Source organism: Lineus longissimus, chromosome 7 (genome assembly GCF_910592395.1).
Source record: "Lineus longissimus chromosome 7, tnLinLong1.2, whole genome shotgun sequence".
NCBI lineage: Eukaryota > Metazoa > Nemertea > Pilidiophora > Heteronemertea > Lineidae > Lineus > Lineus longissimus.
Window position 1 is genome coordinate 17896667 of NC_088314.1, and position 26796 is coordinate 17923462.

Genomic DNA, 26796 nt, shown 5'->3' on the forward strand with positions numbered 1-26796 from the left:
TAGTTCCTTCCGACACATTTTTGTTTTGGTAATGTAATACATTGTGATTGTCCTTATTCACGGGAATCGGGCGTTGCCAGTGATATACGACACAAATAGGTTGTCCTCATGCATTCACTTTGGAAACGCATTTTAAAATAGATGTTACGTCCTGTTAATGGGGCACGTCATCATCGCGTACATTTGGGAAAAACTCCCTAACGAGACCGGAGCAGACGGCTGAAAGTAGTTTAATTATTGGCCGCTAGGGTGCAGAATGTCGCTCACCCGAATTTTTCACGCAACTTTTGCTAAATAGAGCTAGTTCTAGTTTGCGATTCATTTTGATACTTCAGATTTGGGCAGAAGACCAATATAACTTAGTCGTCAGTGTGGTTTTAAGCTGGAAAAACGTATTTGTTTTTCTTAAAGTGCCTTTTTTGGACGGGTGTGTGCGATTGTTTTGTTTTTATGTCACGTGACCTCGACCATGTCGACACAAAATTGAAATAAACCACCCTTTTCTGTCATTATTTAGGACGGATATTTCTCTGATAAAAATATTAATATAATTGGCCAATTTCTTAGGCATATGATGTAGCGAATTCCCATGAAGATTTAAATTAATTTCAACCAATTGGATAGCAACCACCACCGGAAGATCGCGGAGAAATCGGTAAACTCAACGGAGTTAATTCAGAAAAATACCAAAAAAAATTGTTTGTAGGATATACAATATTTACTCTCTTTATTTCTCATCAAATCAGTATATACTCCCACACACACGTGTATCTTAAGAGCCCCTCCTAAAGGGGGGCTTATTAATATGTAAAGTCGAGGACTTAGTGAGCCCCCCTTTAGGTCGGGGGAGCTCCCCCGAACCCCCCTACGAGCATATGTTAAGTGCAAGCTCTAACAACTACAGCTGTTACAATGGGGGGACACCCCCAAACCCCCCTCCGTCGACATAGGTTTTTACCAGTGCGTTGGGGGGAAGCTCCCCCCAAACCCCCCGGTGTACAGTCAACTAGCCCTTCTGTGTCATACTGCTGGAGGGGGGGGGGGGGTGCGATGGGACCATCCATATAGTTCCTTCCGACACATTTTTGTTTTGGTAATGTAATACATTGTGATTGACCTTATTCACGGGAATCGGGCGTTTCCAGTGATATACGACACAAATGGGTTGTCCTCATGCATTCACTTTGGAAACGCATTTTAAAATAGATGTTACGTCCTGTTAATGGGGCACGTCATCATCGCGTACATTTGGGAAAAACTCCCTAACGAGACCGGAGCAGACGGCTGAAAGTAGTTTAATTATTGGCCGCTAGGGTGCAGAATGTCGCTCACCCGAATTTTTCACGCAACTATAGCTAAATAGAGCTAGTTCTAGTTTGTGATTCAATTTGATACTTCAGATTTGGGCAGTAGACCAATATAACTTAGTCGTCAGTGTGGTTTTAAGCTGGAAAAACGTATTTGTTTTTCTTAAAGTGCCTTTTTTGGACGGGTGTGTGCGATTGTTTTGTTTTTATGTCACGTGACCTCGATCATGTCGACACAAAATTGAAATAAACCACCCTTTTCTGTCATTATTTAGGACGGATATTTCTCTGATAAAAATATTAATATAATTGGCCAATTTCTTAGGCATATGATGTAGCGAATTCCCATGAAGATTTAAATTAATTTAAATTAATTTCAAGCAATGGGATAGCAACCACCACCGGAAGATCGCGGAGAAATCCATATGCATTCGGAGAGCGCGATCGCTACTGGGAACCTTTTGGTCGCTCGTGGGACCCACTTTGATGATCGCCGCCCAGACCCTCACGTGACCCGCGTGTTAATAGATGGCGACGGTGTTGTTCCAGGCGGCGGTCGACCTGCATATTTAATGCTTTCCCTGTGTATTTGAGTATAAACTTGTACGATAAATGATAAGCGTGCGTGATCCGTGGTTGATGGATACTAATATCATAATATGGGGGAAGGCGCCGTGGAGGTCTATAGCCAGGGTGGGGTGGGGGTTATAGTTAGGATGATGGTATCATGGCCGTTGACCGAAAAGCAGTGGGGGAGGACCAGGGAATATGGGGGCTATAGATATATTTGAGTATAGATTTATACGATAAATGATAAGCGTTTGTGATCCGTAATTGTGGATACTAATATCATATAATAAATATGTTTTTGTCCGCTCGGAACTGTTTAATCTACAGACATAGGCATCACACTGTAGGCCCTAATAAGATCAATACCCATGTCGTGATTTTACTATTTAGCAAATTTTATCCAGGCAAATTATATATTAATGTGATTTGACAGGTCATATTTAGGCCTAATACTAATAGTGATCAACCTTGTTACTATTGATTGATTATTGGCAACAATCACTGTTCATTGATAAGTTCGAGGAAAAATGTTGAGATCGACTTTGTTATCCGAAGCGTATAGGCCTAGGATTGATTGATTATGTCGTTTATCTTGTAATATTCATGTAACTTTGTACACTGTATTATGATGTACTGTCTGTACTTTTCTGATAGGGGTGTCTACAAAACCAAGACCCAAGACCCAAGACCTACAAAACCAAGACCCAAGACCCAAGATGTTGATGGGTCTTGGTTTTGTAGGTCTTGGTTTTGTAGGTGGGGATCTTGGGTCTTTGGTCTTGGTTTTGTAGGTCTTGGGTCTTGGGTCTTGGGTCTTGGTTTTGTAGACACTCTTGTGATAGCTGTGCAACTGCAAGTAAATACTTAGTTAGTTCATCACCTTTCGTACAGATGGCACTGCAGGTGAGGGGTTTGGTGTGTTTGGGAAAGGTCTCACCTTGAGCGGTTGAGGACAATGTCACAACCAGAGGATTTTTAACTATGGTATGGGTTTGCCAAGGCTTCTTTGAGGGTTTATAACGAATTATGGGCTTATCCCCCCGCATTGATGTATCTGTAGTCGTCACAATCAACTATCATGTCGGTACTTTACGCATATTACATGTCCGTGTATGTAAAGTTTCTTGTACTGTGCTATTAATTATGTAACTTTTCTTGTACAATAAATTTTTTTTCACATTTGACAGTACCTAGAGTTTTTGCTTCGTCTTTGCTGTTCGGATGACGTATTTCACTGTACCGGTAATCACTGCTATCTTAGCGGATACACGCTGAGGGTTCCAATAAGAAAACCGTACGAGTGGCAGATCTTCTACGGCTCTGAAAGCAATCACTGTTATCCTTAAGGAGACACACTGAGGGTCCCCAGCAGCGATCAACTTGGTTATCTGGATAGTCTTGATACATAATTGGCAGTAATCGTTGTTATCCTTAAGGAGACACACTGAGGGTCCCCAGCAGCGATCAACTTGGTTATCTGGATAGTCTTGATAGATAATTGGCAGTAATCACTGCTATCCTTAAGGAGACACAATGAGGGTCCCCAGCAGCGATCAACTTGGTTATCGGAGTAGTCTTGATAGATAATTGGCAGTAATCACTGCTATCCTTAAGGAGACACACTGAGGGTCCCCAGCAGCGATCAACTTGGTTATCGGAGTAGTCTTGATAGATAATTGGCAGTAACCACTGCTATCCTTAAGGAGACACACTGAGGGTCCCCAGCAGCGATCAACTTGGTTATCGGAGTAGTCTTGATAGATAATTGGCAGTAATCACTGTTATCCTTAAGGAGACACAATGAGGGTCCCCAGCAGCGATCAACTTGGTTATCGGAGTAGTCTTGATAGATAATTGGCAGTAATCACTGTTATCCTTAAGGAGACACAATGAGGGTCCCCAGCAGCGATCAACTTGGTTATCTGGATAGTCTTGATAGATAATTGGCAGTAATCGTTGTTATCCTTAAGGAGACACACTGAGGGTCCCCAGCAGCGATCAACTTGGTTATCTGGATAGTCTTGATAGATAATTGGCAGTAATCGTTGTTATCCTTAAGGAGACACACTGAGGGTCCCCAGCAGCGATCAACTTGGTTATCTGGATAGTCTTGATAGATAATTGGCAGTAATCACTGCTATCCTTAAGGAGACACAATGAGGGTCCCCAGCAGCGATCAACTTGGTTATCGGAGTAGTCTTGATAGATAATTGGCAGTAATCACTGCTATCCTTAAGGAGACACACTGAGGGTCCCCAGCAGCGATCAACTTGGTTATCGGAGTAGTCTTGATAGATAATTGGCAGTAACCACTGCTATCCTTAAGGAGACACACTGAGGGTCCCCAGCAGCGATCAACTTGGTTATCGGAGTAGTCTTGATAGATAATTGGCAGTAATCACTGTTATCCTTAAGGAGACACAATGAGGGTCCCCAGCAGCGATCAACTTGGTTATCGGAGTAGTCTTGATAGATAATTGGCAGTAATCACTGTTATCCTTAAGGAGACACAATGAGGGTCCCCAGCAGCGATCAACTTGGTTATCTGGATAGTCTTGATAGATAATTGGCAGTAATCGTTGTTATCCTTAAGGAGACACACTGAGGGTCCCCAGCAGCGATCAACTTGGTTATCTGGATAGTCTTGATAGATAATTGGCAGTAATCGTTGTTATCCTTAAGGAGACACACTGAGGGTCCCCAGCAGCGATCAACTTGGTTATCTGGATAGTCTTGATAGATAATTGGCAGTAATCACTGCTATCCTTAAGGAGACACAATGAGGGTCCCCAGCAGCGATCAACTTGGTTATCGGAGTAGTCTTGATAGATAATTGGCAGTAATCACTGCTATCCTTAAGGAGACACAATGAGGGTCCCCAGCAGCGATCAACTTGGTTATCGGAGTAGTCTTGATAGATAATTGGCAGTAATCACTGCTATCCTTAAGGAGACACAATGAGGGTCCCCAGCAGCGATCAACTTGGTTATCGGAGTAGTCCTGATAGATAATTGGCAGTAATCACTGTTATCCTTAAGGAGACACAATGAGGGTCCCCAGCAGCGATCAACTTGGTTATCTGAATAGTCTTGATAGATAATTGGCAGTAATCGTTGTTATCCTTAAGGAGACACACTGAGGGTCCCCAGCAGCGATCAACTTGGTTATCTGAATAGTCTTGATAGATAATTGGCAGTAATCGTTGTTATCCTTAAGGAGACACACTGAGGGTCCCCAGCAGCGATCAACTTGGTTATCGGAGTAGTCTTGATAGATAATTGGCAGTAATCACTGTTATCCTTAAGGAGACACAATGAGGGTTCCCAGCAGCGATCAACTTGGTTATCTGAATAGTCTTGATAGATAATTGGCAGTAATCGTTGTTATCCTTAAGGAGACACACTGAGGGTCCCCAGCAGCGATCAACTTGGTTATCTGAATAGTCTTGATAGATAATTGGCAGTAATCACTGTTATCTTTAAGGAGACACACTGAGGGTCCCCAGCAGCGATCAACTTGGTTATCTGGATAGTCTTGATAGATAATTGGCAGTAATCACTGTTATCTTTAAGGAGACACACTGAGGGTCCCCAGCAGCGATCAACTTGGTTATCTGGATAGTCTTGATAGATAATTGGCAGTCATCACTGTTATCCTTAAGAAGACACACTGGCTGTGACTGTATCATCTCTCTCACCATGTAGACAACTTGGCAGAGCAGCCAAGACTGATTTGGCCTGGCTGTGACTGTCTCATCTCTCTCACCATGTAGACAACTTGGCAGAGCAGCCAGGACTGATTTGGCCTGGCTGTGACTTCCTCATCTCTCTCACCATTTGACAACTTAATAATAATATTGCCCTACTGCCTTTTTCATGAATTAATTTTGAGCATTATGTTTACAACGTAGTTGACAATAATTATAGTGAGAGAGATGAGACAGTCACAGCCAGGCCAAATCAGTCTTGGCTGCTCTGCCAAGTTGTCAACATGGTGAGAGAGATGAGGAAGTCACAGCCAGGCCGAATCAGTCCTGGCTGCTCCACCGTGTTGACAACATGATGAGAGAGATTAGGAAGTCACAGCTAGGCCGAATCAGTCCTGGCTGCTCCACCGTGTTGACAACATGATGAGAGAGATTAGGAAGTCACAGCTAGGCCGAATCAGTCCTGGCTGCTCCACCGTGTTGACAACATGATGAGAGTGATGAGACAGTCACAGCTAGGCCGCATCAGTCTTCGCCGCACTGCCTAGTTATTGATATGGCGAGAGAGATGAGACAGTCACAGCCAGGCCAAATCAGTCTAGGCTGCTCTGCCAAGTTGTCTACACGGTGAGAGAGATGAGAGACAGTCACAGCCAGGCATCGCCCTCGCTGTCATAATTCGTCGTCCCCCCGACTTAATAAGTCGTCCCCCCCCCCCGACTTAATAAGTCGTCCCCCCCCGAGATAATAAGTCGTCGTCCCGACTTACTAAGTCGTCCCCCCGAGATAATAAGTCGTCCCCCCGACATAATAAGTCGTCCCCCCGACTTAATAAGTCGTCCCCCCGAGATAATAAGTCGTGCCCCCGACTTACTAAGTCGTCCCCCGAGATAATAAGTCGTCCCCCCGACTTAATAAGTCGTCCCGCCGAGAATTTTTTTTTTCGATGTCCTTTCCCAGCCAACGTAGATTTCAGAGAAAAATTCAATAATTTTAGTGCTTAAATGAAAAGTCCATAGGCCTACTACAAGAGGGCAAGCACGATAATACTAGTAACCTGATGTCAGCAGTACAGTGAAGATAGTAGTCTACATGTTAGTTCATAATAATAACAGCTCAAGAAACCACAGATCCCGGCGCCCCCGCCCACTGACGAAGACCCAGTCGCGCAACTCGATCCATCTCACCCGATCTCACCCTGGCCAAGTTGAGCGCGTAAATACCACGAAAGGGTTAAATTTATCTATTAATAGAATATTCAACTAAGATTGCCGTCATGTTGATGCACCGCCTGACCATGCTCCACACATAGATAACGCATGCGCAGTAGCAGCATCTTAAATGGAGAATTGGTCACGTGAGGGTCTGGGCGGCGATCATCAAAGCGGGTCCCACGAGCGACCAAAAGGTTCCCAGCAGCGATCGCGCTCTCCGAACCCTGATCGAGAAATCGGTAAACTCAACGGAGTTAATTCAGAAAAATACCAAAAAAAATTGTTTGTAGGATATACAATCAATAGTTACTCTCTTTATTTCTCATCATTCATTTACATTATCTACTCCCGCACACACGTGTATCTTAAGAGCCCCTCCTAAAGGGGGGCTTATTATCATTCCCAAATTGCGGCTGATGTTACAGGAGGGGGATCCCTGTCCTTCAAATCCTTGTCTCCTGTATCTCCGTAAATGTCGCTGGTGACGCAGGACGTATACAATTCCTGGTCTTTCACAACTAAAGACTGGTGTAGCAGGAGGATTAACCATCCGTCTTTAGGCTATAGTCCCTGGTCTCTTATGACCTGTGGCTGGTGTAGCAGGAGGAATAGTCCCTGTCATTAGGCTGTAGTATTCAGGCTATAGTCTCTCCCCAGTCTCTTATGACCTGTGGCTAGTGTAGCAGGACGTATAGTCGTCTGCCGCTCATAACCTGTACCTGGTGAAGCTGCATGGTGGTGTAAACTTTGTTCTTTCACAACATGTCTGTGGTGCAGTCCCTCGTTTTTCAGAACCAGCGGCTGGTGCTGCAAGAGTGATAGCCCCTGTCTTTATAACTTGGTCTCCTGTCGTTCACAACCAGTGGCTGGTGTAGTAGGAGGTATCGTCGCCGTCTTTCACAACCTGCAGATTCGTGTAGCAAGGTGAATACTTGTAGTTCCCTGTCTTTCCTTGCCTTGTCTTTCACAACCAGTGGCAAGCAGCGTGAAGCAGCCTCCGTCTCCATAAGCTTTGGTTGGTGTAGTAGGAGGTTCTGTTCCCTGTCACATCATGTGGCTGATGAAACAGGAGGTATACACTATCTGTCACAACCGGAGGTATTGTCCCTTGTCTTTCACAGCAAGCGGCTGGGGCAGCAGAAATGATCCCCATCTTTAAGCTATAGTCCCCAGTCTCTTATGACCTGTGGCTAGTGTAGCAGGACGTATAGTCATTTATCGCTCATAACCTGTGGCTGGTGAAGATGGTTGTTTAAATCAAGTTCTTTCACAACAAGTGGTATTGTCCCTTGTCTTTCACAACCAGCAGCTGGTCCCCTGTCGTCCACAACCAGCAGCTGGTGTAGCAGGAGGTATAGTCCCCTGTCTTTCATAGCATGCGGACTGGTGCAGCAAGACGAATATCTGATAGTTCCCAGTTTTTCCTCACCTTCGACTGGTGTCCCAAGCGGAACAGCCTCTGGTCTTTCACAGCTTGGACATGTCTCTTACAGACTGTATCTGGTGAAGCAGGGGTTCTAGTTCCCCGTTTCTCAAACCCTGTGGCTGGTGAACCAGAAGGTATACACCCCGGTCTGTCACAACCAGTGCCCCGTGGTCTGATCCACTTTTTCGTTAATGAGCAGCTGGTGCTACAGGAGGAACAGCCTCCAGGTCTTTCTAAACTTGGTCCCCGGTCTCTCATGCTGGTGAAGCAGGAGGTATATACCCTGGTCTGTCACAACCAGTGCCCCGTGGTCTGATCCACTATTTCGTTAATGAGCAGCTGGTGCTGCAGGAGGAACAGCCTCCAGGTCTTTCTAATCTTGGACCCTGGTCTCTCACGCTGGTGAAGCAGGAGGTATAGTCTAAGACTGCAAGTATCAGTAGGCCAATGGTGGCTGATAGCAAGTGGAGCGAGAGAGGGGCTATGATGGGCAATGGCAGCCCTTGGTGACTCACTGGTAACAGAGGACCATGAATACAGTTGGTTCGCTGGTGTGTGCCACTGGTGGCTAGATCTGTGCCCCTTATTATCCTCAAGTGGCCCACCCATTCTTGCTGTCTGGGAAAGAATCTTGACAAAGGTAGCAGGGTCTTGATGTCGTTCTAGGTACACAAACTACCTCAGGGACACGAGTTTCTTCAATTAGTCCATTTATGTTACCAAGTACTAGAAGGGTCCTGTTAAGTAGGGTACTTGGGTACAGTCAGCTACATCAGGGGAATGAATCTTCGACAATGGCAGCAGGGTCTTGATGTCACCCCAGGTACACATGCTACCTCAGGGACATGAGTTTAGTCCATTTATGTTACCAAGTACAAGAAGGGTCCTGTTAAGTAGGGTACTTGGGTACAGTCAGCTACATCAGGGGAATGAATCTTCAACAATGGCTGAAGGGTCTGGATGTAGCTCTGCACTGCCCTGCACTGCCAATTACTAAATGGGGTGCGGCTTAGTAGGGTACTTGGGCCTGCCTTCTAGTGTACAGTGTGGTACCTCAGTTACATGAGTTGCCAAGCAGGGAACTTGGGCCAGTCTTGAAGTACACAGTGAGATAGAATCTTCACCAATGGCAGAAAGGTCCTGAAGTTGTCCGGGTACACAAGCTACTTCTGGTACTCGAGATACATGTACATGTACTTAGAACAGGCTTCTTGAGCTGTGTCAGTGGCGAGGTTAGGCCTGTCTCACAGTGAGGACTCAGCCTCCTCTAGCTGTCCTTTGGATCGTCTAAATACACAGCACAAATCATGCCGTTTTGTGAAATTACAACTTCTGCGTATTCTTAAGTAGGCATTTTGACAAACTCATAACAGTTATTTCAATAAAATCTTTTTAACAGCCATATATTTTTATCAAAAAAGGCATGCGAATATTCATAGGTTTACAGTCCCACTCAATCTGGTCAATCGACCATCAGATTAAAATGCATTTCCTGGCAGTGACTTGTCTTCTCAAAAACGTTGAATTGAAAAGATGGCTTCATAATTCAAACCAATGTTCCTGGTTCAAGATCACGATTGTTTCGGCTGAGGCAAGTAACGATTTGACGCCTCATGTTCTTTCAGGTATTCGCCGCCCTTTTCCTCGTACTCGCTCCGTGTGATGCTATGTGATTTGAAGTCTGGGGACGTCGCAAATTTCTTCTCTCCATACCAGGCATCAAGCGTAGGATTTTCTGAAAGAGAAATCAAATCACATCATGATCTTAGTTTGTTGCCCATAAAATATGCTGCAAATAACCACCGATTTGGATTGGCACAGTACTTACTTGCTGTGTTGACATTGAATAAAGACCGGAACGGCACAGCACTTACTTGCTGTGTTGACATTGAATAAAGACCGGAACGGCACAGCACTTACTTGCTGTGTTGACATTGAATAAAGACCAGAACGGCACAGTACTTACTTGCTGTGTTGACATTGAATATGGACCGGAACAGCACAGTACTTACTTGCTGTGTTGACATTGAATAAAGACTGGAATGGCCGAATGGCACGTAACTCCACCTCCATTCGCTCCTTGAACTTTGGAAATGAAGCCGGCGAACCAGTCAAAAACACATTCTGAAAAAACCGAATATCAATATGAAGACAATATTGTAGCAGTTTTAGGCTATGAGTTGGGGGCTTAAGAACACCGAAGAAGGTTCAATACACTGAAACGTCGGAAAGATTTGATTACATTGTGGAGTTGTTCTTTCATTTATAATTTGGGGGCTTAAGACCATCAGCAACCTGGAGGCACCAACTGAAACAGCGTTGACAAAGAGATGAAACCCAGGATCTGAGCAGAAAGCACCCAGTTGGCCGTCTCAAGGCTGATGCGTGTCAAGACATCGCAAAGAAGCGAGGAACCATTGGTATACAGGCACAGTAAAGAGATAATCTCAATATGTGACCCGCCATGGCAAAATGAGTCGCATGTCGCTCCGAGCTTGACAGGTTGAGACGGACTGGTTGTTCATTTCACTATTGTCTGCCTTTTATGAAATCTGAGTATATCAATTTCTTCTATCATGTCCCTGTTTTATGCTCATCTTCTGTGTGACATGCGACTCATTTTGCCGTGGTGGGTCACATATTTGATGCGTGATTACCTGGGCCATCCGGTTCTGTTCGTCATCACTGAATTTCTTCATAGCAAACTGGATTGTCTCTGTTAGGCCGGCCTGGTCAAACCCTATCATGGAGGGCTGGAACAGCAGTTCTGGCACCCTGGAAAATTAAGAACTAGGTAAGCTTCGGACCTGGACAAGTCTATCTAAGTTGATTGTCAACTCCTTTGAATCATGAGACCCAAACAAGTGTCTAATAGAGTGACTCTTAGATACATGTAATGATACTCCTGAATGGTCCAATATGCAGTAAATGACAACTTTGAACAAAAAAGCATGTCCGCATACAGAATCAGGGGTATGATCTTTTGATAAGACCTTTGAATCCTGGGGGGAGTGTAACCATATGCCTGCTTGAAATGCACAAGCAATGTCCAAAGCTGCCTCACAATCCTCATAAAGATCAGCATTAGTGCGATACTACCAGTGGCGGCGAATGGTGGCAAGCAGAGGTATTATCCTGCTGGCCAAGTAAATTCCACACCCAAGTTGTCCCTTTAGAGTGTTATTTTACCTGATCATCTCAATAGCAAGATGAAGTCTGTAGTACTCTGCCAGGTCCACAATTCCACCCTGGTTTACACCATTGGCTTCTCTGCAAAGACAAAAGGAATACAATAATGTACAATGGAACCGCTCTTATGGGACACCTCTGTTAGTAGGACACCCTCTCTTTAAGGACACTGGTTTTGGTCCCAAACTTGTCATTTCCATTCAAAATGACCTCTGTAATCAGACAGTTCTTTTATTAAGGACAGCATTTGTCAGTCCTGAGGGTGTCCATAATAGAGAGGTTCTACTTTACAGCAGAACCTCTCTTAGTTGACACCTCCGTTAGCAGGACACCCTCTCTTTAAGGACACTGGTTTTGGTCCCAAACTTGTCATTCCATTCAAATTGCCTCTGTAATCATAACACTTCTTCTTAACGACAGCATTTGATAGTCCCAGGGGTGTCCTAAGGGTCTACAATATTAGATCTGATAACCTTTTCATAAAGAATCTTTTTTGATACAGGTGATCTGAGGAAATGACTTACTTTTCAAACTCTGGATCATGTTCTCGTAGGAATCCCTCCAGCTGTTCTAGCTTGTCTTGATCGGCGTCCGAGTCACTGTCACCATCTTGGATATTCTGGCAAAATAGAACCAAAAATAAATGTTTTTAGAAGCAAATAAACAAAATTTCTGGATAACAAGCAAAATACTGACATAAATGTCTATTATGAAGGAAAAAATGATGATCTCAGTGGCCTTGGTCACCCTGGAGAATCGATTCCCCAGACTGCCGAGAATATCATCAGGCCTTTCGACTTACCAAGCAGCCCGCCCTGGATAGTGCTGCTTGAGCCCTGGGAGAATGGCTGCCTCACAACTGAAACAGCCAAAATGTGTAAGCTTACTGCCTAAAGGAAGACACTCTTCATGTATAGGCCTAACTCTGATCACAAGTCTAAAAACTTGAATACCAGGACATGATGTCAGCCCGTGGTTTTCGCAAGTGAGCGAAGCAACGACCTCAGGTGCCAAGAACTAGTCAAGCTTTTTGTCTTGGGGGGGAATTCAAGTCGAGGCTGTCTTCAGAACATTGCCAGTATAGGGTAGAATGGGGTAATTGTAGCCCCGGTTTATTTGTAGCCCCTGCATTGTTTGAGACATGGGGATATCAATCAATATCATAGGCAGGGGCTACAATTAAACCAGGGCTACAATTACCCCATTCTACCTTACTTACAATTTGTTTATAGACGTTCCAATCTTCATCATTCTGTCCAAAGTTATCAGTGTCTTTCTTGGAGTCTCCTGAAAATATGTGAACACATAGCTAGACCAGGCACTTTAAGCTGAAGATAGGTATGGAGTTATTGACATAGGCCGATTATGCACCGAATTACCTTTAAATGATAAATCACACTTTGATGATCCGAAAAATCGCTTGAGAACTGATTGAGGTATGGACTTCAGATCATAACATGAATGAATAATAAGTTCAAATCAAAAATTTGAGACAGACTCATCTGACGATTTAGTTACTCAATAAGAACACCTTAAGTGACATCACCTTATCTGATGTTTTACTATACTCGACTACATAATAGCCTCCAGGCAGCATTTTACCCTGGGAAATCCATATGACCCGACACATTTTCCTGGAGAAAATGTCGTGCATTTTTATCTATTTTGTATTCGACAGAGCATTCACAAAGATCGCAAATATAAAATGCTTTACGGTTGACAGCAAAATGCAAACAAAAGGCTGGCACACGTACGTTTCGCCAGCTGTGATATTATCTTCATCCTCTCTTGTGACGCCAACGTCCGTCTCTTGGCCATATCCGACCGGCGCTGCCGTCTTTTGTTGCGTTTCTCCATCAAGAGTTTCCGTTTCTGGCGAATCTCTCTAAGCCAGCCCTTATAGTCTTGTTCTCTTTTCATCTGCATACGACGCTCTTCTTCCAATTCCTAAAATTATCAAACAATTATTGACTCCACCATTATTGAGAGGCCATACATTAAAGGCCAACGCCATATGTTAAAAATTAGAAATTTGTAACTGACGTGAGAAGTCACAGAGACCCAAATCTACACAGAAGTCCATTCAATCCATTTCACAGTTAAATAGAGAAGTTTTATCCAGAAAGAGCAACTAAAGAGAGAGGTCCATGGAATTCAGCCTGCTGACACTAGGGAGTTTCCGCATCGCTTACGATTACGATTACGATTTCAAAGTCGTAATCGTAATACTCTCAAAACCGGCATGAACCAGAAATTTTGTTTCCGCATTCACACCAACGACTTGGTGTACTGGGTGCACTTTTCTCGGCGCTAAAACATGATCAAAATCGCCGTTGATCGCATTAAATGCCTATGTTCCTATGTTTGACAGATATGTTCTAAAGTATTCTTCAATGAATATTTCACCTTGAATTTGATATGTAGCGTGGAAAATAGGCTTTTCGCTAATCCATGTAATCGTTTTTCGACTTACGAAGATCAGCCGGAATCCTCGTAAGAACGAGACGAAAGTACCATCGACGATTTCGCCGGGGATGACGTAGCACCAAAAATCGATGACGTCAAACACAAATCGTAATCGTAATCGTAATCGTAAGCGATGCGGAAACTCGCTACTATTAACTCTTTCCCCACTGTACCCGGTATTTACTGGGTCTGTACACAGCACACTATTGGACCGCAGTAATCTGTACTGTAAAATTTCCCACTAGTTCTATCATTTACCTTTTTGGTTGATTACACCTGAAGTTACGAGGTGGCAGCACTGCACTCGATTCAATGAAAACCTTGTCCCCAAGATTAGGGTAGCTTTGTTCCCATGAAACTTTTCCTAAGCCAAGTTTGGATCCAGGCTGCCCAGTCTTTGCCGGGTGTGGACCAGGGGTACTATATATGTGACCCGCTCTACCAAAACTAGGCGCTTGTCGCATCTGAACTTGACAGGTTGATACGGACTTGTTGTTCATTTCCCTATTGTAGACCTTTGGTGAAATGTAACCAAATCAGTTTGTAATAGATTTCACAAAAGGTCTACAATAGGGAAATGAACAACAAGTCCGTATCAACCTGTCAAGTTCAGATGCGACAAGCGCCTAGTTTTAGCAGAGCGAGTCACATATGGTAGTGAAAGAGTTAACATACCTTCTGTTTGACTTCCTCCCGCTGCTTGCGCGCCCGGACACGTCCCTCGTACGCACATTTCAAAATACGCTGCCTCTTTTTGATTTCTTGCTGTGCGGGCAGGAGGTCCTCGTCGGGAATGTCCAACAGATCGAACACAGGTTCTCGCTGAAGAGGAAGAATCAAAACATGGAGTTAAAGGGGTACGCCATTCGTGTTACTGGTGGCTCAGGTAAATAGAAATGCAGTTATACACAATGCCATAGTGCAGTTATCATGCATGCAAATTTGCTGAAATTTGGTATGTATAGTGGTACATGTATATCTGCCTACTCAACAGTAATGCTGACATTTATATACGGTACGTATCTACACAATTGGACATTTTCAAATTCTGTTTCAAATTTTAAACAAACCGCGTATACCTTTAAGGGTGGATTCTCAACTGGGTTGATTTTTTAATCAATGTGTCTGGTGTATCGAAAGCTGAGGACTGGATCTTTCAATTTCTGTTGTCAAATGAAGCCCTCTTTTCGAGGGGCGAAAACGGTAATCCTCCCAAAAACTGGAAAATTCACATCCCAACTGCAAAATTTTCCTCACCTCTTCCTTCTCCTCCTCCACCACATCGATACCGAGAATCTTCGCCTTGATCTTCTGAATGGACGTGCTCAACTTGTCGATGGCTGCCTGAAGCTCTTCGGCAGATGAGAACTCCAACTGCTTTAGAGCTTTCTGCAAAAAACATACAGCGTGTCACAAAAAAATGAAATGATATTTAAAATTTTTTTCTATGGTATTTTTGACTCATTAGCAACCATATTTGGTTACTCTTAGCCCCATCGAGCTCGATGGGGCTAATCGGGGGCTAATTTAGACCCGTGTTCAACACAGGTTTTTTGATAGGTGGAATCTGAACAGACAGTTCTAAGCAAGTTCTAAGATCCGGCGACAGATGGCGCGGTGTAGTTGCCTCGGTATTGCACATGCGAAATTCCCCTCCAACGGGGAAAGAAACACAGAAGAGCTCCCTACCTACAGCACACCTGTCACCGGGGCTATTAACCATTACCTAACACCACTGATACTCAGTGATAGGTGTAAGTCCGCCCCGGGTTTTTTGACACACGGCGAAGACTCGGGTCTTGAAAAAACACAGGGTTTTATGATAGGTGGAACTACGACTATACACCACAGTGCAGATCTGAACTAGACATTTGTGACAACATGAAAATCTGCAGCTCAAGACAATTTTGCCAGTGACCATGCCCAGTAATTTTTAGTACACTGTGTGGTGAATAGTTACACACCGACCTGAAATTCCTCAATCCTGTCCTCCTCGATGAGTTCCTGCAGGCTGAGAAGTTCCTGTAACTTCTCCTGCTGCTCAGCAAGCTAAAATAAACAAATAAACAAATAAACAATCAAACGGTAGATACAAATTTTTGGCAAATGCAAATTTCAACTAAAACCATTCACTCTTCCCCGCATTGTCTTTTTCAGTAATCTTTTGAATCGCAAAAATATGACGGCATGAAAACTGTGCATCTTGATGGCTGCAGAGAACCTGGTAAATCTATGTAATACTATCCTAAGCTGGATGCCACTAATTAACTGCGGATATCTTCATTATTATTCAAATAAATCAATAAAATCAATTAATATCAAGGAGCCTCATGGCCTAGTGGTTTACACTGCTGGCCACCACGCAATAGGGCCCGGGTTCGTATGTCTGGATGAACCGGCGTGGCTTTCAAGGAACTAAAATTCCTGGCTCTTCACAGTCCTTCGAATGAGACTCAAAACCGAGGTTCCTTGTACCTGGTGTCTATGCCAGGGCAAGCTAAGACCCCACCAAGTGAGAAACATGAGTAGCTTGCGTGGACTCTATCTCTCTTGCCAAAGTCGGACCACTAGGCCAATAAACCCAATTGGCGCCTAACCGTAGTGGCACGCAGGATATGCTCATCCTGCCTTGGAGGAGGATTACTCCTAGGAGAATGACCCCTCCAAGTGCAGAGCGAACGCTGAAGAAGAAGAAGAAGAAGAATTAATATCATACCCTTTCTTCCCTTTTCTTGGCATTAACTTCCTTTAGACGTCGTATTTGTTGATCTTTCTTCTCTTTCTGTTGTTCACTGGACAAACTCGCACCCGGCAGCTGGAAATGAAACAGAAAATTACATTGGCGATTTAGTGATTTTCTGCAAATATACCATCGAACGCGAACTTAAAGCTGACAGGTCAAATATACATTCCAAAATAACTGATCTGCGCCAGACTTAGGAAATGAGACGAGAAAATGTAAAAAGTAGGCTGAATCGTTTGCGTGTGAAATCCCCTTTAAATAGCAAAAGTGATGTACATGTCACTTACCGGCGTGAATGGAAGTTGAATCTTTTTGACATTAGCCTCGTAATAGTCCACGTCTGCCCATGCGTTCACCTCCGAGACGAAATCGACACCCGTGTAACAATAGTCTTGAATCAGCTCCTAATGAAACATAAATACAACGTCACTATTGCTATCATCAATAATGATAATATTGAGTTCTTTATTTTGCGTTTTCAAAGTTTCCCTGTTCAAAGCTTTTGGCCAATTTGGGATACCATATTATTACCCCGGTCTCCACCCGACTGATTACCAGTTTTACCCGCAGACAAAAGAATTATAAGTAGCTGCAATTTAAATTGCTTGTTTGTGCGTGCTTAAAGGGTAACTCGTGTCAAATTTCACCATATAATGTTTTAGCTGTTTTTGACAAATGACTACGTCACTTTCTTATAAATCGGTAAGGTTTTCGAATCAAAATGCACATTTTCTAGAAATTGATGGTTTAATCCCGCCCAGACGGCTCCCTTCGATGCCGTTTTCGTTGATGATGTCACAACATGAACATTTTCGCGGTCGCGGTGGTTTACATTCAGTGATTTTATAATAAATCTAATCAAAAATGGAAAATTTGAGCTTTACATTTGTGATCAACAATTAAAAACGGACGTATTTCCGCAAAGTTGTAAATCACATCATAGTATCACTGTAATGAACAAATGGACACGAGCGATTGCGGCCAAAATCACGCTATTCCAGTCAAAATCACTCAATCCTCCGGGCCAACCACTTTCGACAATCTCGCCTGCAGATGGCATAGTGCACTGGAGAAATGTAGTACCGTCACATGGGGTGAATATGAACCGTGGGGTAACTTTGAACACTTGGCTACAGATGTTTCTCATTGGAGCAATTCTCTCTGGGGGCATTTCAAAGTTACCCAATAGTTCAAAGTCACCCCATGTGACGGTATTGTTTTATTTCATTTGCTCACCTCTGCTCTTGATAACGTCAGGGCGTTCAAATGGCCAGGATACTTGAGTTGCAAAAGCTTCTGCATGAATAGATCAAGATGGCTGCCTCCGAGGCTGATCCGTCGCGCATGCGTCGGATCCAGGCGGCCGTTTAGGACAGGGAGGAGGTGGGTTGCGTGGTTACCACAAGACAACACAAGACCATCCATTTCACCTAAAAGAAATAAACAAGAGGAAGTAGCAAATCCCTGCGGATAGCCCTTTGAGAAACGTGTACCATTTCAGGGCCCATGCAAAACCAAAACAAAACAAAAACGCCAACAGCTGATGACACAAATGACGTCATAGCGGACAGGTAAACAGAGCCGGCTAATAGAGCTAGCAAATGACGTCACAAAGCTGGACTAAATCTCAGAGACGTTTCATGCCAATTGTAGTATTTTCTGGTGTAAAAACCTACAAATTTACCTCCGTGTGAGCGATGAAAAGATCTTGAACACACTGCGCATCCTAACAGATTTGACAGGTCATTATACCACTGATTCACTAAAATTGAACTCATCCCAGTGATATTCCAGAAAAAACATATATCAACGTATTTTCAACGGCTAGATATGCAATGACGAGATACCCTGTATAAAGGAATGGAATGCATTTGCGCCAAAGTAAATTGAGAATAGACTCTTTCACCAGTCTCCTCCATTCACTCATTACAGAGACTGGTACTTGACAGCAGTTCACTCGTCACGAACTCGATTTGGGGGCGCAAGCTTCCGGGGACCGGTCACGTTTTTTTGTAGGATGGGCAACCTGGATCCAAGTGAATAATCTGCAATACCAGAGCGCTTGGTATGACAGTGCATCCACTGTATGCACTGAAAATGTATGGCTCGTCTCGTGTGAATCAATGAAGCTTCCCCGACCCTCTGCTGCACGGTGGATAGGGTCGAGGTTACCTGGGCTAAATTGAGAGTAGCATCAGATGCTTTCTCCTTACCTGAGTTTTCATAGTTGTTGTAGAAACTGAACATAGCATCAACGCCGTAGGCGATCTGTGGCACGTGGTAACACTCGAAGAGTAGTTCGGACATTTCTGAAAAATAGAGACGAAAATATTACACATAAATTAGAGGAAAAATCTTACTTTGACCAAGTTTTGTTGGAAGAAGAAGACCACATTCTACATGTACAGCTTCTATAGAATGGTAAACTTTCTAAGGTGATATTATGCAGATGGTACCATCAACAACACATCTTCTATAGTCTATTCAACAAGAAAATGGCACTCTGAATTTTGGCAATTTTTGTAATAGTGAATAAACTGTGATATTTCATCTGATACTTCTGAAAAGTCCAGGGTATCGAAAAATCCCTGCTTTGCCTGAATTGGACAAAGCAGGATTAAGACGGAGCCATTTCAAACAAAAAAGCAACATTCCTAACTATTTTGGCTTTTTCGAATTTAATCTACCGCCGATTAAAAATAGGCACATTTGCCACTTTGAGCTTTGCGAACATGCCACGCTTTACATACAATATTCTCTTACGTTGCCGGCAGTAGTTGGGGTTCAGGGGCGGTTCCGTCAAGACCATCGGATGCTGGATACCACCTTCTGAATTGATGCCAAGCTTCTGGAAGATGTGGTCAAAGATTTGCTCCTGCACGTCGTATTGGGTAACCACGTTCTTGTCAAACTGTGTCTTCAGTAGCCAACGGACGACTTCAATATTGTTGATGTCGTTCCCTATCTGGAGATCCGTTTCCTGAAAAAAAATATTTGTGACTAAGATTTTTTCATTTCCGAAAGTTAGGCCGAAAACAGTTAGTGCTATGTTTCTGGTTTCCGCCCGCATCAATTCCAACCCCCGTGCGTCAATATCTTTTCACCCGTTTGGTATTGTGGATATCGCCAAATTAGCTTACTAAAAGTACAGTGGAACCTCCCTTAGCGGACACCTCTCTATTAAGGACAACCTCTCTATTAAGGACACTAGTTTTGGTCCCAAAATGGTGGTTTCCATTCAATTTTGACCTCTCTAATCAGGACACCTCTCTATTAAGGACACCACTTGTCAGTCCCAAGGGTGTCTTTAATAGAGAGGTTCTACTGTAATAGAATTCATCACAGAAAAAAAAAACCCGCATGACCACATCCATATTCAGTTCACCACGAAACCAGAAACATAACATTAACTTTATTTGGCTTTAGACAACTCACCAACTGATTTCTGCTCAAAAGTCTGAACTCCAATTTCCTACAACCAAAAGAATGTATATCATGGTGACCGGGCCACAGCCAATATTGAATCATCACAAAATTGCTTGATGCCATAACGATTGGTTATTGAGTTTTTGATTAATTTCAGCTCTCTGTAACCCCCCTCCCCCAATTTTTATTGCAGATTTGCATGATACCCAACCCCAGTTTTTCGGGTTTTCAAGTCAGAAATCCGCTTTTTGAGCAAAAGTGTCCCAACAAAGGTTAGAGGTATTGCCTACTTACTTTCTTGCCTCTCTGTCTTGCCACAACATTTTTGAAGATCATTCTCGGCTTTTCATCCGTCGCCCAACCAACCCTGCAGTGATATGACCCTGAAATAAGACATGTCATGTACAATGTATTTTAACAACTCGATTGGCCTTTTAGCAAATGAATATTCAACTTTTCAACGGTAAAAATTTGGAAAGGTTGAAATCACAATTTTTGTGTATTTTTATAGTTTGATATCAAGTGTGGTAGATGTTATCATCCGACTTCACATCTGACCCGGTCTAACCTGAACTTTTTTATCAGATGAGGTCCTCAATCACTCCAACCTCTGACCGACACCAATACATACAAATGGGGGGGGGGGGGAAGCCAATAGACAAACAAAGAGACCTGCCTTGGCTTTTTCAACCGTGGGGTTCGAACCAGGGACCCTCTTGTTCACTAGCCCAGAGTCCAAGCCACTAGAACACAGTGGCTCCATCTGGTGCAGTTATTGACGTCATCAAGTTCTCCTAAAATTTGAAATAGCAGGCACAACTTGAAAAAGTCGGATACCAAATATTGAGTATTAAAGGAAATCCAAATTGGAGTGCCAGCTGAGTCATTGCCTCACGCAATATACATACCATTATCGATTACAAGTGGTGTGTGGGTTTCTTGTAGTGACGTCGGATAGTCATGCACTGGATCTGGTTGTATTTTTATTCCTCTGAACTTGAAGATATTGGGTCCAAGATCCATTGCTGCAATAAAAAAATGGCCAGGGCCATTGTGCTCACCTCATGTGGAGGAAAGATGGATAAAGAGCATGGTATTGTGTCATGTAGTGTTAGGTTTGATGTAGGTCCAAGCAATTACAATTTCCCCAAAATGGCCAATTTACAGTACATTCGACCTCTGTGACCTTGAAAAGTAGGTCAAATCAAAGAAGACCCGGGTGACACATTGAATGGTTGTTAGAATTAGATGTACCTATGATATAAAATTGGTGCCAATCGGGCAAGTCATTACTAGGAATAATGGCATTTTGAAGAATTTAGGATTTGGCCCCCTCCCTGGAGGCCAAACGGCAAATCAGATCGGACCAAACTTCGGTACCTGAGATCACCTGACCAAGGGGTCCATGTGTACTTAATTTGTGATCAATAGTAATTGCAGTTAAGAAACGTGCCATAGTTACGGCCTGACGGCGAATTTATGCCATTTGACCTCTGTGACCTTGACAAGAAGGTCAAATTAAAAACCTGTGTGACATATACTGTATGGTGGTTAGATGTACCCATGATATCAAATTGGTGGCAATCGGGCAAGAAGTTAAGGAATAATCACATTTTTAAGGTTTTTGGATTTTGCCCCCTGGTGGTCAAGTGGTGAATCATATTGGACCAAACTTTGGTCCCTGAGATCACCTGACTAAGGGGTAAATGTGTACCAAATTTGGTATCAATAGTCATTGCAGTTTAGAAACGTGCCATCGTTACATCCTAACGGCCAATTTACACCATTTGACCTCTGTGACCTTGAAAAGGAGGTCAAATCAAAAACCCGGAGGATATATGATGCACCTTTGCTAGAAGTACCTACCATATTTTTTTCAAAATTTCCCGACTACTATTAAGGGAGATATTGCATATTTTCACTTTTAACGTTTGGCCCCCTGGTGGCCAAACCATGAAACGAATCGGACCGAAACTTGGTCTCCAAGGTGTCATTACATAAGGGTACATGTGTACCAAGTTTCAACTCAATAGCTCTAACAGTTACGAAACGTGCCCTGCTAACGGACGACGGACGACGACGACGACGACGACGGACGACGGACGCCACGGTATGGGATAAGCTCACCTCTGCTAAGAGGTGAGCTAAAAATATGTGCTCGATGAAATTGGTTCCTAAATGGCTGTTCTTAAGCATCTTTAACATGTTTCTCTATAGGCCTACTTGGAACCAATCATTATATTGATCAGGCCCAAGGTCATTGAAATGCTATTGGAGGGACTATTGTTAATGAAATTCATTAATGCGGGGCCCACTACATCAAGGCAAAATTCTTCCAAAGACTGGTGCTATATTGGGAAACTTGGTATCATTATGAGGTGTGTTCCTCAAGTCAAACTAATTATTTATGCAGGAAAGGATGAACAGCTCAAGCCGACACTAAAGAAGTTGGCCCGGAAGTGGCGACAGTACATTTTAGACGATGGGAGATTGCCAATTGGCAAATCTGCCAATTGGCAAAGCGAGGATGCAATCATTCCCGATTCCACATGCACATGTGCCCAATATATTTGGTCACAGACAGTTAGACATCAGCAAAACAGTGGCGCCATCTTGCGGATGATGATGTAGCTAGCCCTCTCACAGGTGCAGGTGTGTGGCTTGTTTTGTACGTGCTCTTGGCTCTGTTTGGGTTTGTCTTTGTCGAAAATATCTATAGCTGGTTCGTGAAAATTTTTTTTGGCCACTTCCTTATCTGTATCACCTTTCCACAGTTAACTGTTCACCATGACCTCCGATCCCGTGTGGTAGGCATAGGTAACAAGCTTATTCAAATAATGAACACATACTTAAGGTAATTCTAAATAGACGGTTTGCGAAAATACTCCTCGAACATTAGGTAAATCCCCTTTTCACAGGCATGTTCTGTTCACCAGGACAACAACTTAGAAAGTAATAATAAAAAAAGTTATTTGAGCACTTTAGTGACTAGGAGCTGGTCATATTTTCCAATGTTCACTATATTTTGAATGATTTGAATGATCATTTGAGAAGAAATGACCTTTAAGTCACGGTAAACTCCAGTTGCCTGTGAAAAGTTCAAAACAAAATGGCCGAAAGAATTTTCGCAAACCATAACCAAGCCATAATTGTGAAAACAAAGCACCGTAAAGTAGAAGATTACAATTTAGTAAATTCTCAACACTCCTATGAACCATTTATTTACCTTGATCCGACACAGTTGCACAGTAGACGAATAAATTTGACGAAAAAGACAGAAAAATTGGAAAAATTAACCGGTTTCAAAAAATCATGGGCGCTGACATCTTTTTTTATTTCTCGATAACCACGTTGTGTTTAATTCCACATCAGCCGTGGCTGTGCCCTCCGATCTTCTTATTCTTCTTCTTCTTCTTCCAATACTGGGTTTCAGTCTAAGCAGACCATTAGTCCCAGGCGCATGTTGAACAGATAAAAGCTTGGTTGGTGGATGGTAAAAGTTGATAAAATGTAAGGTCGTGCAAGGTAAAATAGTTAAAATCAGCGCTGGTCTAAGTGGTGAGCATCTTCCTGAAGGCGTCGGTGTTCTCGGCCGTCACTGTGGCTTCAGGTAGGCTGTTCCAGTCGACGGTCGTACGCGGGAAGAAGGAATTTCTTTGGGCCTCGGTGGTGGTGTGGTCCTGCCTGAAGGATCTTGAGTTGCCAGTGTCTGGTCCTTCTGGTTGTCGCGATGAGGTGGTGTTCAACGACGACCTGCAGCTGGAGGATTTTGAAGAAGAGCAGGAGCCTGGCTTGGCGTCTTCGTTCCGCAAGGATGGGCCGATGTCCATGGCAATCCCCGGCCGAAGAAACACTCGGAGACTGTCTTCAAAAAGAGCCCGGTCAAATGAGGTTTCATTTTTTCCACCACAATATATAGGGCTTGGACCTAGCGGTCAGGAGCGTTAGACAGCGGTAGCGCAGTGGAAGAGAGTCGGCCTCATGATCAGGAGGTCGTGGGTTCGACTCCCGGCCGAGTCACTGCTCAGTTCCCCTACTGGTCGAGTTCTAGTGAGCGTCTTGTGGTTGCTCCTTGAAACCCCTGATTGATTTCTGTGGAGACCGGGGTTATAATATGATATCCCAAAGCGCTTTGAGCGAGAACTATAGTGTCACGAAATTGCGCTGTATAAAAAACTCATTATTATTATTATTATTAGACTCCAAAGGCAGTCCATTTCGTCACCTGCCTCATAGGGTTAGGGACGAGGCCGGTCCACTGCGTCCGGGGTGTAACAAGTGCATGATGTGGTCTCAAGATCTGACCATCCCCGGTACGGGGTATAAGCTTAATAGTACATTGTTTTCCGTTTTGTACATAACAAAATAAAACTTCCTTGGTAAGCCCACCCTCGTTTTCGTAAATCCCCCTCTCGGGGGTGCACCGTAAAAACGTTACTCTCCGACGAAATAACTAAAGCATCTTGAGTGTCAGCTTTTTTTCACCGCTCAACATGAAAATCGTGCTGCAAGATCGAGAGCACAGTAACCGCTGCATGGAACATGCGAGGATGACGAAAACGGGGAAAGTGTGCCACCCCCTAAATCGGCCCGCACTTGGTAAGGAATGGGTTAAAACCTGCATTTCTTTCGGAGAGTACCACTCGTGCCGGAATGTTGCAAGATTTCAACAATGTGTACAACAACGATCCACCCAAAACTATCAAATATAGAAAGGGCCGTCACAAAAAGCCTCAAGGCCCCTGTACTGTTGACACAGTTAACAAACAGGCACTACCTGGCCCTTATAGCAAACACCCCAACGAACCATGTTCGACCCTCAAACACAATATGCATTCGGTATATCACCCACCCTTATTTGCTTTGTCCACGTAATTTTTAAGTCCCGTTTCAAAGCCAATCGTCCACAAAAGGAGGTAATTCTTTAGCGAAAATAGAACTGGACAATAAGTAGGAAAACCGACACGCCTTGGCACAGAAGGAAGACGGCCGCTCCACTGAGAGGACCTTCGTAGGATTTTGTTTCGATTTCACCTTTCCTCTGCCCATCTTAGAGGAAAAACAAGGATCTTACCTGGACATAAAACAAGGTAGGTTTATACACGATCATTGTGACCCGCCATGGCAAAATGAGTCGCATGTCGCTCCGAGCTTGACAGGTTGAGACGGACTGGTTGTTCATTTCACTATTGTCAGCCTTTTATGAAATCTGAGTATATCAATTTCTTCTATTATGTCCCTGTTTTAGGCTCATATTCTGTGCGACATGCGACTCATTTTGCCGTGGTGGGTCACATTACCCGGAGTTAATAGGGTTCACGCTGTCACTTGTCATGATTCACTTGTCACTGAGTTAACTGAATTGAAAACACGACGTGAAGATGAAAAGTGACATGGTGAATCGTATGTAGCCCGCTCTTTGGAAATGACTTGTTTTTTCTTATCTTCATGTCACGCCTGAGAAGAGAACAGACACGTTACATGTGAAAACTCAAGACTCGCTGATCTTCTCGGCATGACCGTTCCCAGCACAATGCGCATTGAACAGGCCAAGGCCTATCCACTGACAGGCTCAAGGGCCTCTCTGCCTGTCATTCTGAACCCTTGTTGTGAAATCGACACAAACAACGCCAAGGGCAAGACATAATATCATGACCATCAGATAGACAACTTTAGTTTCGTCCCCCTATGGGCTATCTCGATTGAACAATGTAATTGCATCGAACGACAAAAGGCATTATATATATGGGGGCTTGGCTCGCATATTCCAAAACGGTGTTAGATCAGTGAGTCTAGAGTATCATCGCAGCCTTGCCCGGGCATTTACTTGTTTGGAATATTAAAATTTAAAATGATAATAGCGATAGGACTTTTTGCCAAAGTTACTGCTTGCACCGATGGTGCATGCTTTTAAAATGAATCAGTGAATATAACTATTTAATACTTAACTCTGGTATTGGCAAAGCATTCTGAAAATTAACGTCATTTGCGTCCTCAATTTCACGGAAAAGTCTGATGCGCTGAGTGTCATAAGCAGGGCATAAACATAGAAAATGTTCCTCATTCTCTACACTATTAGAATTACATTTATGGCAGATTCTATTCTCGAGTAAGATGCCCCTATAACGCCCTATCTCAATATCAATAGGAAAGACCCATTTCGTAACCGAGTTAATACTAACCGCTGTGCCCTACTCTTTGACGAACCACTAAAGATACATATACTTCTAGTTAAACATAACTCTTCCCAGTTTAAACTACATGTAGTCAGTTGTAACATGAAGCTTTTGCTTCATGGTTGTAAGAAGGCTTACTTTTATGCCAATGCCTCTGCAAACGCCCCTTGTAGCTGTTTGAAACATACGGCACCCCGTTCTCTTGACTCTGACCACCTCCTTGTCCTTCCATGTCCTCTTCTTCTTGCTCTGTTCACGAACACGGCCATCGCAAATTGGACTCCCGGGGCAGTCCATTGCGTCATTCTAATGGGATTACATTAGGTGAGGGACGATGGACCCATTGTTAGCCCTCTAATTCAGACTGTGACCCACTCCCTGTCCCTTGCCGTGGCCAAATCCAAAAAGGGGTTTACTTTAAATTCGCGACAACATTTTGGGAGGAGAGTGAAAATGCTCTGATTGATATAAGTAAGGTGCTTACTTCACATAAAAGAAAAGTTCCCGTAAAAATAGTTGCTCCTAAACCAAACATATTGACATCAGTAACTAAAACATCATTTCAATTGCTCC

At 43.5% G+C, this 26796-nt stretch overlaps 1 protein-coding gene across 2 annotated transcripts; it reads right to left on the minus strand.

Moving 5' to 3' along the window:
* Window positions 1–9627: 9627 nt before the first annotated feature.
* LOC135491015 (actin-related protein 5-like) lies at window positions 9628–25026 on the minus strand. 2 transcript variants are annotated; one of them, XM_064776634.1, is made up of 18 exons: window positions 24900–25026; window positions 20956–21072; window positions 20342–20430; window positions 19385–19601; window positions 18835–18930; window positions 17858–18051; window positions 16909–17025; window positions 16595–16693; window positions 15847–15927; window positions 15136–15267; window positions 14554–14700; window positions 13167–13359; window positions 12632–12699; window positions 11937–12031; window positions 11413–11493; window positions 10881–10998; window positions 10236–10347; window positions 9628–9958 (listed from the first exon to the last, which is right to left on the minus strand). In XM_064776634.1, exons 2-18 carry the CDS (start codon window positions 21068–21070, stop codon window positions 9795–9797), a joined length of 2118 nt encoding a protein of 705 aa, XP_064632704.1. In that variant the 5' UTR covers window positions 21071–21072; window positions 24900–25026; the 3' UTR covers window positions 9628–9794. The 2 variants fall into 2 exon arrangements, with proteins under 2 accessions (XP_064632704.1, XP_064632703.1); XM_064776633.1 differs by lacking the exon at window positions 24900–25026 and adding an exon at window positions 23274–23379.
* Between the last annotated feature and the right edge of the window lie 1770 nt (window positions 25027–26796).